A 13,193-nucleotide genomic window follows, 5' to 3' on the forward strand; every position below is an offset into this window, starting at 1 on the left:
ATGGGTGGTGGGATTTGGGGTAATTTTAAATCCATAGATTTACTTATCTGTATTGCTGAATTCTTTAAAATAAGCGTGTGTCAGTTTACAGACGTGGTTCAGTATGTGTATAAAGAGCCAGAGAGACAGAAACAGAGGCAGAAAACGATAATAGTAACACAGCAATGGCTCACACTTTGACCGCTTCCTGCTTGCCAGGCACTGTTCTAAATGCTCTACATGGATTTGTAGAATCGTATGAAATTGCTGATAGTTGACAACTCGAATTACAAAAATGGCAATTTCCTGTCGTTCAACTTCACACTTACTCCTTTAAGATGGAGGCGGCGAGTCGAGGTTTCCAGACATTCAAAGAGGAACGGAAGCGACTCCCCGCTGCACCGAGCCCAGCCCCGACCGGGTCCTCGGCCTTGCCCTGGCACCCTTCCCCCGGGTCAGAGCTCACACACGGCGAGGGCGCTCCTCCGTGCCAGGCCCCTTCGGAGGCCGCATCCACCACCACCACGTGGCCTCGCCCTCTTCGGTTGAGCCCCTGAATGGAGCCACTTCGGGCTTCCAGGATGTCCCCTAGAAACAGAGCTTCGGTGCCCGAGCAATTCCCAGTCGAGTTCCCTTTCCGTTTTGCCCAGGCCCCCCACCCTGGCATGGAAGCAGGACACTCTCAACAGTTTCATGTTTATTTTCAGAAAGTGATGAAGACAAAGGAATACATCCAGACACCACTCTCTGTACAATAAATAGCCTCCCCTGTTCCAAAAATGGAAAAATGAAAAGCACGCGCGCGCACACAACCACCAAGACCTTGCTCCTTTTTTTTTTAGGACCTTGCTTCTCGAGAAGTGCACCATCTCCCTTGGCAGCCGCTCCTCTGAACCTTCCTGGGAGAGGGTGGGCCCAGGCCAGCCGCCCCCAGGCCCTGAGCCCTCTCCCTGGCCCCTACGCCTGGCTGCTATCAAAGCCATGTTTATCTATTTTCAGATCAGGGATGAGCACACAGGCAAACAAAACTTTTGAAAGTTACTCCAGAGCAGAATCTCCCATTTCCAGCCTCCCCCACCTGATCCCACCCACCCCACCCAAAGGGAGGAAGCTCCTTTAAATCAAGGCCTTCTTGTTCCCTTATTTCTGTTCTCCAGCCAGAAGCAGCACCAGGTAAATGGCTGTAGATGGGGCCGAGGCAGGGATGGGAGAGCCAGGAAATAGCAAGTGAACCCCAGAATCCTTCTTGGCCTCCCCCCTTCCCTAACCAACTCCTGCAAGGAGACGTGACAGAGGGGAAGGCGGCTTCGCAGTCCCGAGCCCGTTTCCTAGGTTGGTTGATGTCTCGATCTAATAACGCTGTCTCTGGTCCCTTCCCCATGCCGTCTGCTCAGTTGGGAAAATAGTTGTAAAACTGGCCTTCAGTTTCCTTATCAAAAGGAGAAGGGGCCCCCGCAGGGGAGGAGCTGTCGCCGCTGGAAGGGTAGGGAGACAGGCGCCTCCTCTTAGAGTCTCCTTCGCCCAGCCCCGAGTCGCTGGACTCTGGCCGGATGGGGGTGATCTCGGTCCACACCGAGGGGGTGCCCTGGTCCTCTGGGCCGCGCCCCTCCGAGGCTCCGGGGCCAGGTTCCAACGGGCAGAGTCCTCATGGGGCGGAACCAGCCGGCCGGGCCCATCTTGGGGGGGTACTGCGGGGCCACGGGCCAGCCCGCTCCGGGCGCCAGGACCTCCTGGCCTCGGTAGTAGGACATGGCGGGCCCGGGCGCGGAGGGGCAGGAAACGCAGGCTTCATGCTGACCGCGCGAAGCTCGGCCTCATAGCTGTGCTCCCGCGGCGCCCCCAGCCAGTAAGGCTGGGGAACCACGTCCTTTGGGCTGGCCAGGAAGGTCGGGGTAGAAACGGCCGGGGACAGGGTACTGGTTGGGTAGGAGAGGAGAGTAGTGGTCTCCCCCCAGCAACTGGGAGGTGGGTCCAGGCGGGGAGGGGACGCTGGTGTCGACGGACGCGTACATGCTGAAGAGGCAGGAGGCAAGAAACCAGGGTCACGGAGCAACCTGGCCCCTGGGCCCTCCCGGCCCTCTCCCTCCCCCGCCTGCCTGCCCTCCAGCCGCCACCCCACTCGGTCCCACCCTCAGGGGGCAAGGAGAGGATGTGCTGAGGCCGGGTGCGGAGCTGGGGCTCAGCCCAGGAGGCACAGATCTGAAGACCCAGGCTTGGGAGGGACCGGGGGGAGGGCCCTCTGCCCGGGTGAGGGGAGCCCAGGGGCACTTACGACTCGAAGTTCTCCCGGAATCCTTTGGCAAAAGGGTTATTATCAATTTTCAGCTGTGTGATCTAGACAGGGGGGGAAACAGAGTCTCCTGATCCTGGGTCTGGGGGTTTAGGGACCTTCCAAAATCCCTCCCAAGGAAGACCGTGAGCCCCTCCCCCTGCCCCCCCACCCCACCCCCCCCCCCCACCCCCGGCGGCGGCCCTCACCTCAGCGTTCTGGTAGGCGGTCACGGCGATAAACTGGGTTTCTTGGAAAGTGAAGACGTGGGCGTTGGAAGCGCCGCAGGCCGCCTCTGGCTCTCCGTCGTTCACCTCGACGATGTGCAGCCGGGGCTGGTACTTATGGAGGGACTGGAGCACGATCATCTGAAAGGGACAGCCAGGTGGCTGGGGGAGGAAGGGCTTGCAGGCGACCAGTGCTGGCCCCTAGCCAGGCTAGGAAGGGCCCTGAGGTCATCTTGTCCATTCTGCCCTGCCACCAACTGGCTTCTCCTGGGCCTCCCTGTCCCAGAATCTCCAGCCTCTGCTTCTTCTAGCCTCTTGCCTCGATTTCTATCCCCAGATGCCCCACCGTGACCAAGGTATAGCACAAGCAGGGCTTTCCTAGGGATCGGGGCACTTGGAACGAGGCAGCTCAATCTGGAGCACTCTGCATCCATCCCCGGGGACTGCTGAGACCCACTTGTGGGCCAGCAGGGCCTGCGCGGGCAGCCGGGAACTCTGGGGAAGAAACCCCCAGGCCGGCGGCTGGTGTCTGCAGGGGCCTGCAGAGGGCCGTCGTCTGACCCTCGGGTTCAGCTTCTCTCTCCCCCAAGGTGGCTGGGAAAGACCCCAGGAGCTCAGAGGGGGAGAAAGGCCGCGCTTCCAGAACAGAAGCAACCCACTGGACCATCCCCAGCCCCGGCTCAGCGCGAGGCCTACCTGGGTCACGTTGTTGGAGGCGCCCTTGTTGTTCGTGAGCTTCAGTTTCCCGAAGGAAACTTCCTGACGCATCCAGTGCGCTCCGGTGTTGGGGGAATCTGGGTGGACGTACAGGCGGTTTCCTGTGGACAGTTACCCTCTGTGGCCTGCAGCCTCTGGGACGAGGCCCCTGGGGGGTGCCAAATAGAGGCAGGGGGCCAGGGCAGGGGGAGGCGTGGTAGAGAACCAAGCAGAAGACAGGCTAGAGCAAAGGAGAAGAGGGATGGCAAACCAAGCGGGAGGTGGGATGGGGTGGGCTGCAATGGGGGGGGATGGGATGGGAACTAAACCCTCAGCCCAGGGTTGGGGGCAGCCGGGGGCAGGAATTTAGGGGTTCCTCCTGGACCCACCAGGGGGCGCCCCAGTCTCGGAGAAAAAGAGTAACCTAGCCCTGCTCCAAGAGAGCGCATACCTGGCATGCTGCCCTCGGCCTTGCCGCACTGCACCCACTTGCCGCTCTGATACCGCCAGTGGTGCTGGTCCACCAAGACCACGTCCACGAACATCCGGTAATGGCTGGTGGGCTCCAGCCCGGCCACGGTAAATGACAGGAATGGGAACATGCGCCTGGGGAGAGGAGAAACGCCCCCACCCCCCGGGATCCGTCAGCCCCGAGCTCGGAGGCCAGCCGCCCCTGGTCACAGCCCTTGGTGCTGCAGCAGCCAGCTCCCACCCATTCACCAGCACCCATCATAAAACGTTCAGGAAGTCGAAAGCCAGGTGTTAAACACAGCCTTGGTTAAAAATTAAATTACATAAACTTACAATGAAATACACTACATAAAAACCAAGTCCATAATGTGTAGATATTGGCTCATCAATTACAACAAACAAACCACACGATGCAAGATGTTAATAGGGGAAACTGTGTTTGGGGGGCTATGTGGGAACTCTCTGTACCTTCTTAGCAACTTTTTTCTGTGAACCCAAAACTGCTCTAAAAATACAGTTTATTCTTTTTTAAAAAACAGTAATAAATACTTAAAAATCATCACTTTTCAATTATTTTACTATTATCTGCGCTCTTGAGGTTATTTATGTCTCTTGCATCTGTATAGCAGACTACCATCTAATGTCCTGTACCGTGTGTCTCTTCCCACATCCACGTTGATTGACATCACATGGGTAGCTTGAAATCCACCATGGCAGGAATACTTATGCCACGGGAATCAGCAAACCCTACAGATCAGGGCTTTTTCTTTCTGAGGGCCGGTTCTTAAACACTGACCAGCATTCCACCATCTCTCACCTTAGTCTGCTTCCTGGGTGGAGGGGGGCCACAAGCCAGCCCTCCATAGACGGCTCTTAGCAGGGACTCACACCTCAGCCCCAAGCCCCATGTGGCCTCAGTCTCCCATTCATCCTCTCCACTGACACACTCCAAGCCCCACAGCATGCACCCATATCCCCTCTCTGCCCCATCCTTCCTGGGCCTGATACCTCATGCCTGGGTCTTCAGAGAAGTAGCTAGAGTGGTGTCCATGTCCCTGAAAGAAGACTTTATCAGCCATAGTCTTCACACTAAAAAGACCTGGTTCCCAGGGAAAGTAGAGGAATTTGGAGGTGGGACGCTGCAATAGCCCCTATTAAGCCAAATGAATGGTTTTGGAGAAAGAGGTACTTCCATACCATGACCATCTCTACCACCTCCCCCAGCAGCAGCACCAGCACTACAACCACCTCCATCATCACCATAATTACCACCTACTCCATAGCCACCATCACTGCAACCACAGCCTCCACTATCAGTATCACCATCACTACAGCCACCACCTCCACCATCTCCACCACCAAGACTACAGCCACCACCTCCACCATCACCACCATCACTACAGCCACCACCTCCACCATCGCCACCATCACTACAGCCACCACCTCTACCACCTCCACCACCATCACTACAGCCACCACCTCCACCATCGCCACCACCTCTACCACCTCCACCACCATCACTACAGCCACTACCTCTACCACCTCCACCACCATCACTACAGTCACCACCTCCACCATCGCCACCACCATCACTATAGCCACCACCTCCACCATCGCCACCACCTCTACCACCTCCACCACCATCACTACAGCCACCACCTCCATCATCACCATCACCATCACTACAGCCACCACCTCTACCATCACCCTCATCACTATAGCCACCACCTCCACCATCACTAACACCATCACTACAGCCACCACCTCCACCATCTCCACCACCAAGACTATAGCCACTGCCTCCCACCATCACCATCACTACAGCCATCACCTCTACCATCGCCACCATCACTACAGCCACCACCTCTACCATCACCACCATCATCACTACAGCCACCACCTCCACCATCGCCACCATCACTACAACTACCACCTCCATCATCTCTACCACCAAGACTACAGCCACCACCTCCACCATCACCATCACTACAGCCACCACCTCCACCATCACCACCACCATCACTACAGCCACCACTTCCACCATCAATATAACTACTACCTCCACCATCACCTCTATCACTGCAAACACCACCTCCACTATCATCAGGACCACAACTGCCACCCCCACCGGCTCAGTGCCATTGTAAGTCCCTTGCTCTTCTAACCCAAGCTGGAAGAGCAGAGTTCTCAGGATGGCATAATGAAGTCCTCATCACAATAACTTTTCTTTTTTTTTTTTTTAAGATTTATTTATTTATTTATTTATTATTTCTCTCCCCCACCCACCCCGGTTGTCTGTTCTCTGTGTCTCTTTTGCTGCATGTTCTTCTTTGTCCACTTCTGTTGTTGTCAGCGGCACGGGAATCTGTTTTTTTTGTTGCATCATCTTGCTGTGTCAGCTCTCCATGTGTGTGGCGCCATTCTTGAGCAGGCTGCACTTTCTTTAGCGCTGGGCGGCTCTCCTTACGGGTGCACTCCTTGCGCGTGGGGCTCCCCTACGCGGGGGACACCCCTGCGTGGCAGGGCACTCCATGCGCACATCAGCACTGCGCATGGGCCAGCTCCACATGGGTCAAGGAAACCCGGGGTTTGAACTGTGGACCTCCCATGTGGTAGACGGACGCCCTAACCACTGGGCCAAGTCCACTTCCCTCACAATAACTTTTCATACCCACTCATTTCTCCTCCCCTGCTCCTATGATAAGCACTGTAGGGTGGGAAGAAAAGCACTGGTCCATGAGACAGGAAACTTAAGGGAGGGAGGAGTAGGGGACCTAGTTACAATTTGGGGTAGGCCCTGACTCCCAGAGCGTCCCAGAACAATGTCCCCAAGAACCTTGGGGTGACCCCCAGGAGGGCGTTGTCACATTCCTGTCTTTCCCAGGCTCTTCTGGGCAGAGAAAAGGAGACTTATTGGCCCTCTGACCCTAGACAAATTAATTACTAAACTAAACCTCAGATTTCTCCCCTGTAAATAGGGAGAATAACTCCTGCCCAAATTACCTCTCAAATCTATGACATTCAAAAGATGTGAAACACAGCCCATTGTCCTTCCCATCCCACCTCCCTCCCAACCTCCGAGGCTCAGAGCTCTCAAAGCCCTCTGGCCTGGCTGAGGGTGAGATCCCAGGGGCTCAGCTCAGCTGGGCCCGTCACCTTGAGAAACCAAAAGTTAGGCACTAGGCCTTGTACAATTGGGGGTGGCAGAATATTTTCAATCCATTTCTACATCTAACTCATTCTACAGCCATGGTCAGGTCGCTTAACCACTTCTGGTATTGTAATTGATTCCTACCCCTAATTTGTAGGCACAAAGGAATGGAAAAGAACATACTATTTATGAGCCTATATTTCTATACCAGCCAATTCACCAACCAGTCAGTGGTGGTTTGGAGTTATGTGCCCCAGTCCACAACTTACTTTCTTTTTTTTAAATTTTTTTTTCCCCATAATTTATTCTTAATCCTTTCCTATTCTTAATCCGTTCCTGCTGTTGTGAACCCATTGTAAATAGGACCTGTTTTATGAGGTTACTTCAGGCAAGGTGTGTGGTCCAATTGAATTAGGATGGGTCTTAATCCTATTACTGGAGGCCTTATAGATAAGTTCACAGAGAGAAGCCACGGGGAGCAGCCAGGAGCTGGAAGTCAACGGAACCCGGAAGATAAAGGAGAAGATGCCACCATGTGCAGTGCCACGTGACGGAAAAGTCAAGGAACCGCATAGATTGCCCGCCACCCAGAAGATACCAACCCCGGGAGGGAGGAGGCCGCCCAGCCTCTGAAACCGTGAGTCAATAAATCCCTGTTGTTAAGCACCCCATTGTATGGTATTTGTTTCAGCAGCTGGGAAACTTAGTCCTTTGAGATATAAAATGTTACTTCTGATTCTATATTTGAAGGAACAGCCTGAGAGAGGTTTGGCAACGGTTTCTTGGTGGGAAAGCAGAATCAGGGTCTTCTGACTGCAGAGAGCACGCTGGGGTCTCCTTCCCTCCACCCTGCTTTCATTTCTAGTAGAGGGAAGTGGAAGAGACACGGGAAGATCATGGGGAAATGGGAGAGGAGAAGGGAGGTCTGTTTCACCCTAAAAGTCTAGCATCACCACGAGCTATAATCCCAAAATAGCACAGATTTACATCTTCACTGGCAAGGAAAAGGGTGTGGAGATGGATATGGTGCCAAACTGAGTCCGCCAAAACAATCCACTTAACAGCCACCATTCCACTCTCAGAGGACAGGGTCCAAGACCCCAAACCCCTCCACGGCCTCCAAGGACTGGCCTTCCTTGACGGTTCGCAGGATCCCATATCCCATCCCAATCCTGAACACCTGGCGTGCGCCACTTCACCATAATTGATTAAGTGTGAACTAAAATAACAGAGAGATAGATTTTGTCAGTCATGTTGGCATAATGTTTAAAAATTGTTAATATATCTAATGCCGATAAGGCGGTGGGGAGACTTGTCCTCTTGTCCACGGCTGGCAGAGGTCTAAGTGGGTACCATCTTTGGGAGGCTAGTTTGGGGATGCCGTGTACCTAAAATGGGCTTGGCCATCAAGGGACTGACACCTCCTACCAACCTCAAGCCCACTTAGTAGAAGTCGGCGGCCACTTGCAAATGACTAAAAGAAAAAGCACAGCTGTATTCACCTCCCTCAAGAGAAATGAAGCCAGGCCACCCTAAAATAAAGTAGACTTAAGCCCGAAAAAAAAAAAAAAAAAAAAAAATATATATATATATATATATATATATTTAAAGAGCTAAAATGTTTTCAGAGGCAGAATGTGGAGAAGGAAAACACTAAAGGCTGTGAGGCCAGAAAGGAGCCTGTGGGGCTGAAATTATTGTTTTATCAACCCCTAACATCACACACATACACAAATGCAAATTGAGCTACTTAACAACAAAGCTACCAGAAGACCCGAAGTTAACTTAATTATAATAATCAGCCAATCACCCCCAGAAAAGTGGAGGTTGCCAGCAATTAATACACACCCATACACCCACACACTCGCAGAAACACCGGCCTCTCTCTTCCTCTACTGAGAATGTCTACCATCATCTATTAGATACTCTCCTACACATTCACCACACACGCACTGCCACACACACGCCAACACAAACCCGTAGGGGACACTCTCAGGCTCTCCAGGTGCTCCACAAATACACAAGCTTACAGGCCCCCGAAAACCTCCAGGTGGATCGAGCCGCTGTTTCATCAGCGTCCCTCTCCCAGCCCATCCGAGCTGCCTCGACCAGGCTCCGAGCTGCCTCGACCAGGCTCCGGACCCTGAGACCAGCCCCCACGCCACAGCCCATTCCTGCCCAGGGGGAGAGGGGTGACTCCCCTGGTCCCTCCTCAGGGATGGCCTAGGGTGGGTGGGAGAGCAAGGGCCCGGGAGCGAGGGAGTCAGCCCAAGGCGAAAAGGGCTGCGGGGCTGCGGGGCTGCGGGTGGGCCTCAGGGTGGAAGGATTTTTCAAAAGGGAGGAAGGCAGTGGGTGAAGTGGCAGTGACTGGAGGGTCAGTGGAAGGCACGGAGGGCCAGGCGAGCCTGCCGAAGCAGGAAGACAGAAAGGAAGTGACTCTCCGAGCCCAGGTCTTCCTTTTCAGAAGCCTGCAGCAGGAGGAAATGGCCACCGACTTCCCAGAGCACTGGAGCCCGACTGAGAAGACTCGGGCGCTCGGGGGCTGGGGGAGCTGAACTGGGCTGCTTCTGTCTCTTCCTCCCCAGCCTGGGGACCCCAGGCACGGCCCAAGGGGCGACATCAAGGGAAATGGTGAGGGCGCTACTGCCCCTGCTGTCAACAGGGACTCCCTGATGCTGAAGTAGCCCCTCGGGACAGATCGAAAAGGGTGAGGGCTGTGGAACACACACACATTTATGAGACAATCAGGGAGACTGGGGATTTAGGAATTTCTGATGATTTTTTTTTCAGGTGCGATAATAGAATAGTGTTTATTTTTAAAAAAGATATTTTTAGAGCTGCATAGAGAAGTGTTTAAGAATGAAATAATGCATTGTCTAGGATTTACTTACTAATTACTTATGATATTACTCTACTTACTGTATTACTAATATCGCGGCAGACGGGTGGGGTGGAGGCGGGTGAGGATAAAGAAGCAGCAAGATCAGATCAGTGTTGACCACTGGTGAAGCAGAGTGACGGGAACGCGGAGGTCCACTAAAAGTAAATTTTTCTCTCCATTTTTGTAAAGGTTTGAAAATTTTTTTGCACTTTTTAAAAGTAATGTTCTTTTTCTAATTTAGTTTACAAAAAAGGGCATATTCCTTCCACAAGAGTCCAGATCTTCCTACGTAAAAGAACCATATACTAATTCATATTACAATCATGATTTTAGACTACTCATTATCATTAACCCAATAGACAAGCGTCATGAAGAAGGAATAGATATGACTTCCGTAGCAGGAGTGAGGTGTAAAGCTAGACTACTCTGCCCGTGGTTTTCTGATAAAAGTTGAATTACCTTACTAGTTTAGCTGTTGCGTTTGAAATTTTTACTGCTACTACTACTAATAATAATAATAAATAAATGGGTGGATCTAAAAGGGAAGCGACAGAATTTGCCATGAGAGAGATATTCAGCAAGAGTGTTAAAGGAAAGAAGGAGGGCCACAGAGGGAGAGGTGGCCATGGCCCCTCTGAAACACGGCCACTCAGCCGGGCAGCCAGCCCCGCACCAGCCAGACCAAAGTGCTGGCCTCTGCTCCCCACCCCATCCACGAGGGGTGCCAGGGCCAGGGTGGGAAGGCCCCGACAGCCTGGCCCCGCGACAGAGTGGCAGGCTAGGAGGTACGAGTTCTGGCCTGTGTGTGACCGTGTGCAAGCCACTAGACATCCCGTGCTTCGGTGTCCCTGGCCGTGAATTGGCCTAGCAAACACACGGTGACATCATGGAAGTATCAGGGCCTTTGGACAACATGGTGGCTGTTTTTTACTGGTGCCCATGGGGTTCAGGGGACAGAAACCCAGTCAGATACCACCTGAGTTCTGGTGCCAGCTCAGCCACCAATGGCTGGGTGACATCAGAAGAGTCTCTTGTCGTCTCTGGGCCTGTTTCCCTGTCTGTGCTGTGAGAAGGTTGGACAGGCTCTTCTGGGCAGGCCCACAAAGCTCCCCCACCGCACTGGGACCAGAAGCCTGGGCTGCGCTGGTGGTACCAGAGAGGGACTATGTTTCCAGGGAAGAGAGGGGAATTCTCAGAAGGCTGAGGGGATAAAGGCCGAACCATAAAAGCAAATCCCAGTTTTTTCCTGGGCTCATCCCAGAGAAAAAGGAACAACTCAGCAGCTCCAAGCTGACCGTGGTTGGCTGACCGGTCCCTCAATCCCAGGCCACCCCCCAGAAATCACCTGGAGGGAAGAAGGCTCCAGCAATGGCCAGCTTGAGTGCCAACCCGGTCTCAGCGGGGCCTGCCCTCTCACTCGCCAGGGCGCATACTTGGTGTCCACTCTCCAACCCTTCAGGGCCTCAGACCCATCAGGACACAGCCCCTCCCCCTAGAGGCCCTCGTTGGCCCCCACCCCACCGAGACCCCCATTGGGAGGGGAACACAGGCTCTCACGCACACACACAACTAGGGGTGTTGCATACTAAACAAATACCATGCAAGTAGCAAGTTTCTCTTTCTTTCCCCACATAGGAGCTTATACCCGGAAGCAGCATCCTCAGCCCCAAACCCTACCCCCACACACTGGGGCAAGGGGTCCTCCCTCCCAACTCCCCCCAGCCTGGACCAGTGACTTACCAAGCAGGGCTGTGCACAGGCTTCTAGAGGACGGGCCCCCAGGGTGTCAGCATGCAGCTGGCCGCCAACCTGAACCCCTGGGCTAGCTTCAGCTGCCCAGGCCCACCGACACTTGTGCCCTCCAGTAGGGGCCTGTGCCTAGAAGGGACCTGTGCTCTCCCTCAGCCCCCCCCAGCCCCCCCTCCCCCACCAGACATATGATCTCAAAGTACACCCGGAAGGGAAACTTGGCCACTGCTTCTCTGTGTCACCAAATCCAGCCTCTCCCCGTCCCCCCTCCAAAGCCGACCTGAGTGCAAGAACAGCAAAGGGGCTGGGGGGGATCCGGGGGCTTGTTACTGTCCCCACACTGCAAGGCTCTGGCCTCCCCTCCATTCCCCACACACAGGGTAAGAGGCACTCTGCCCTGTCACCCCAGAACGCTATCCTTGCCCCCTCCAGGCCCCATACCACCCCCTGCTCAGGCAGGACCAACGGGGACACACGCCAATTCCGGTGAGCCCATGCACCCTTCTCCTAAACCAAGATAACTTCTCTGTTCGCGGGTCCCATCCACCTCCCGGCTGCATTCTCTGGCTTGTTGGAGGGATGCCTTGGAAGTAAACAGCCCCTCAGAACTTCCCGTCGTCCCTGCAAAGTCGCCCACCCCCACCCTGTCCTCTGCCACCTCCTAAAGCTTGAGCCAAAACTGCGAGGGACATGGAGACGTGAGCAATGAACGTCTAGAGAGAAGGCGAAAAAGAAAGAGAGAGAGAGGAGAAAGGGCCGTGTTCCGGCTCACCGTCCCTGCTTGGTGATGATCATCTCCGTCTGGTGCTGATTGAACTTGGACCACAACAGGTGGTTGTTGAGCGCGACTCTCAGCTTTCCGGACACCTCCAGCCCCGCGGGCAGCGCATAGTCCTCGCGCGGCCCGGGATAGAGGCCGGCCCGCGCGTCCAGGGCCGCGTAGCCCTCCCCGGGCTGGAAGCCCTCGGCGCCCCGCCGTCGGCGGGTACGGCTCGCCCGGCCCGGGGAAGCCGGCGGCCTGGGGCCGAGACGGGTAGGCGTAAGCTCCCAGGAAGCGGCCCGAAGGAGCGGGCACTAGGGCGCCGCCAGCGTAGGGCGCCCCCCAGGCCGCCGCCCCCACGACGGTCGGCCGCGTCCTGCGCCGCTGGCTCGGGGTAGAAGTAGCGGTTCTGCGCGTCGGCGCCGGGCGCGCGGCCCTCGTCGCTCACCGGCATCGGCTCGGTGCCCGTCAGCATGTCTCCGCACCGGCTCCACGAGGCCCATCCGGGGCGGGCTGGCACCTCCCCGCAGCCGTCGAGGGGCGCTGCGGCCGGGCCCCCGCGCGGCGCTGGGGCGGGCGGGAGGGTCGGGTCCGCGGAGGCGCGCGAGGGGCGGGGCCAGGGCCCCGGGGGCGGGGGGCCCTCCAAGCCCGGGCTCGGACGCCTGGGTCCTGCGCCCGCGTTTGGCGGGCGCGCGGCAGCTCGCCGGCTCCTTCTGCCGCGGGCCGCTGTCACTAGCGTCGCGGCGCCTTTGCTGTGGCTTTATGAAGCCTCTCCGGGCCCCCCCACCTCGGCCCCGCCCCTCCCCGCCCCCTCGTGGCTAATACGAGGCAAATTCTCCGCGGTCGACTAGGACCGGAGGGTCCCCGTGTGCCCGGTAGTACTTCTAGACCTTGCCTTCTGGAAGTGCCAGTCCCTCCACCAGGAACGCCGGGCGCGTTTCTCTCCCCTGGACCCTCGGGGAAGTCCAGCCATCCCTGAAGGCGCCCCTCCCAGGCCGGCTCCTAGGGGG

General features: G+C 55.7%; 1 protein-coding gene across 1 annotated transcript; it reads right to left on the reverse strand.

Moving 5' to 3' along the window:
- Window positions 1–675: 675 nt before the first annotated feature.
- On the reverse strand, window positions 676–12,854 carry LOC101433667 (T-box transcription factor TBX21). Its single transcript, XM_058292919.2, is given in 12 exon segments — window positions 676–1,615; window positions 1,617–1,754; window positions 1,757–1,852; window positions 1,854–1,992; window positions 2,252–2,313; window positions 2,458–2,616; window positions 3,172–3,293; window positions 3,623–3,777; window positions 12,196–12,395; window positions 12,397–12,525; window positions 12,527–12,668; window positions 12,670–12,854. Coding segments are annotated over 12 exon segments (1,605 nt in total). The 5' UTR covers window positions 12,687–12,854; the 3' UTR covers window positions 676–1,369.
- Window positions 12,855–13,193: the final 339 nt, after the last annotated feature.

The sequence above is a fragment of the Dasypus novemcinctus genome, unplaced genomic scaffold, assembly GCF_030445035.2.
Source record: "Dasypus novemcinctus isolate mDasNov1 unplaced genomic scaffold, mDasNov1.1.hap2 scaffold_514, whole genome shotgun sequence".
Classification (NCBI taxonomy): domain Eukaryota; kingdom Metazoa; phylum Chordata; class Mammalia; order Cingulata; family Dasypodidae; genus Dasypus; species Dasypus novemcinctus.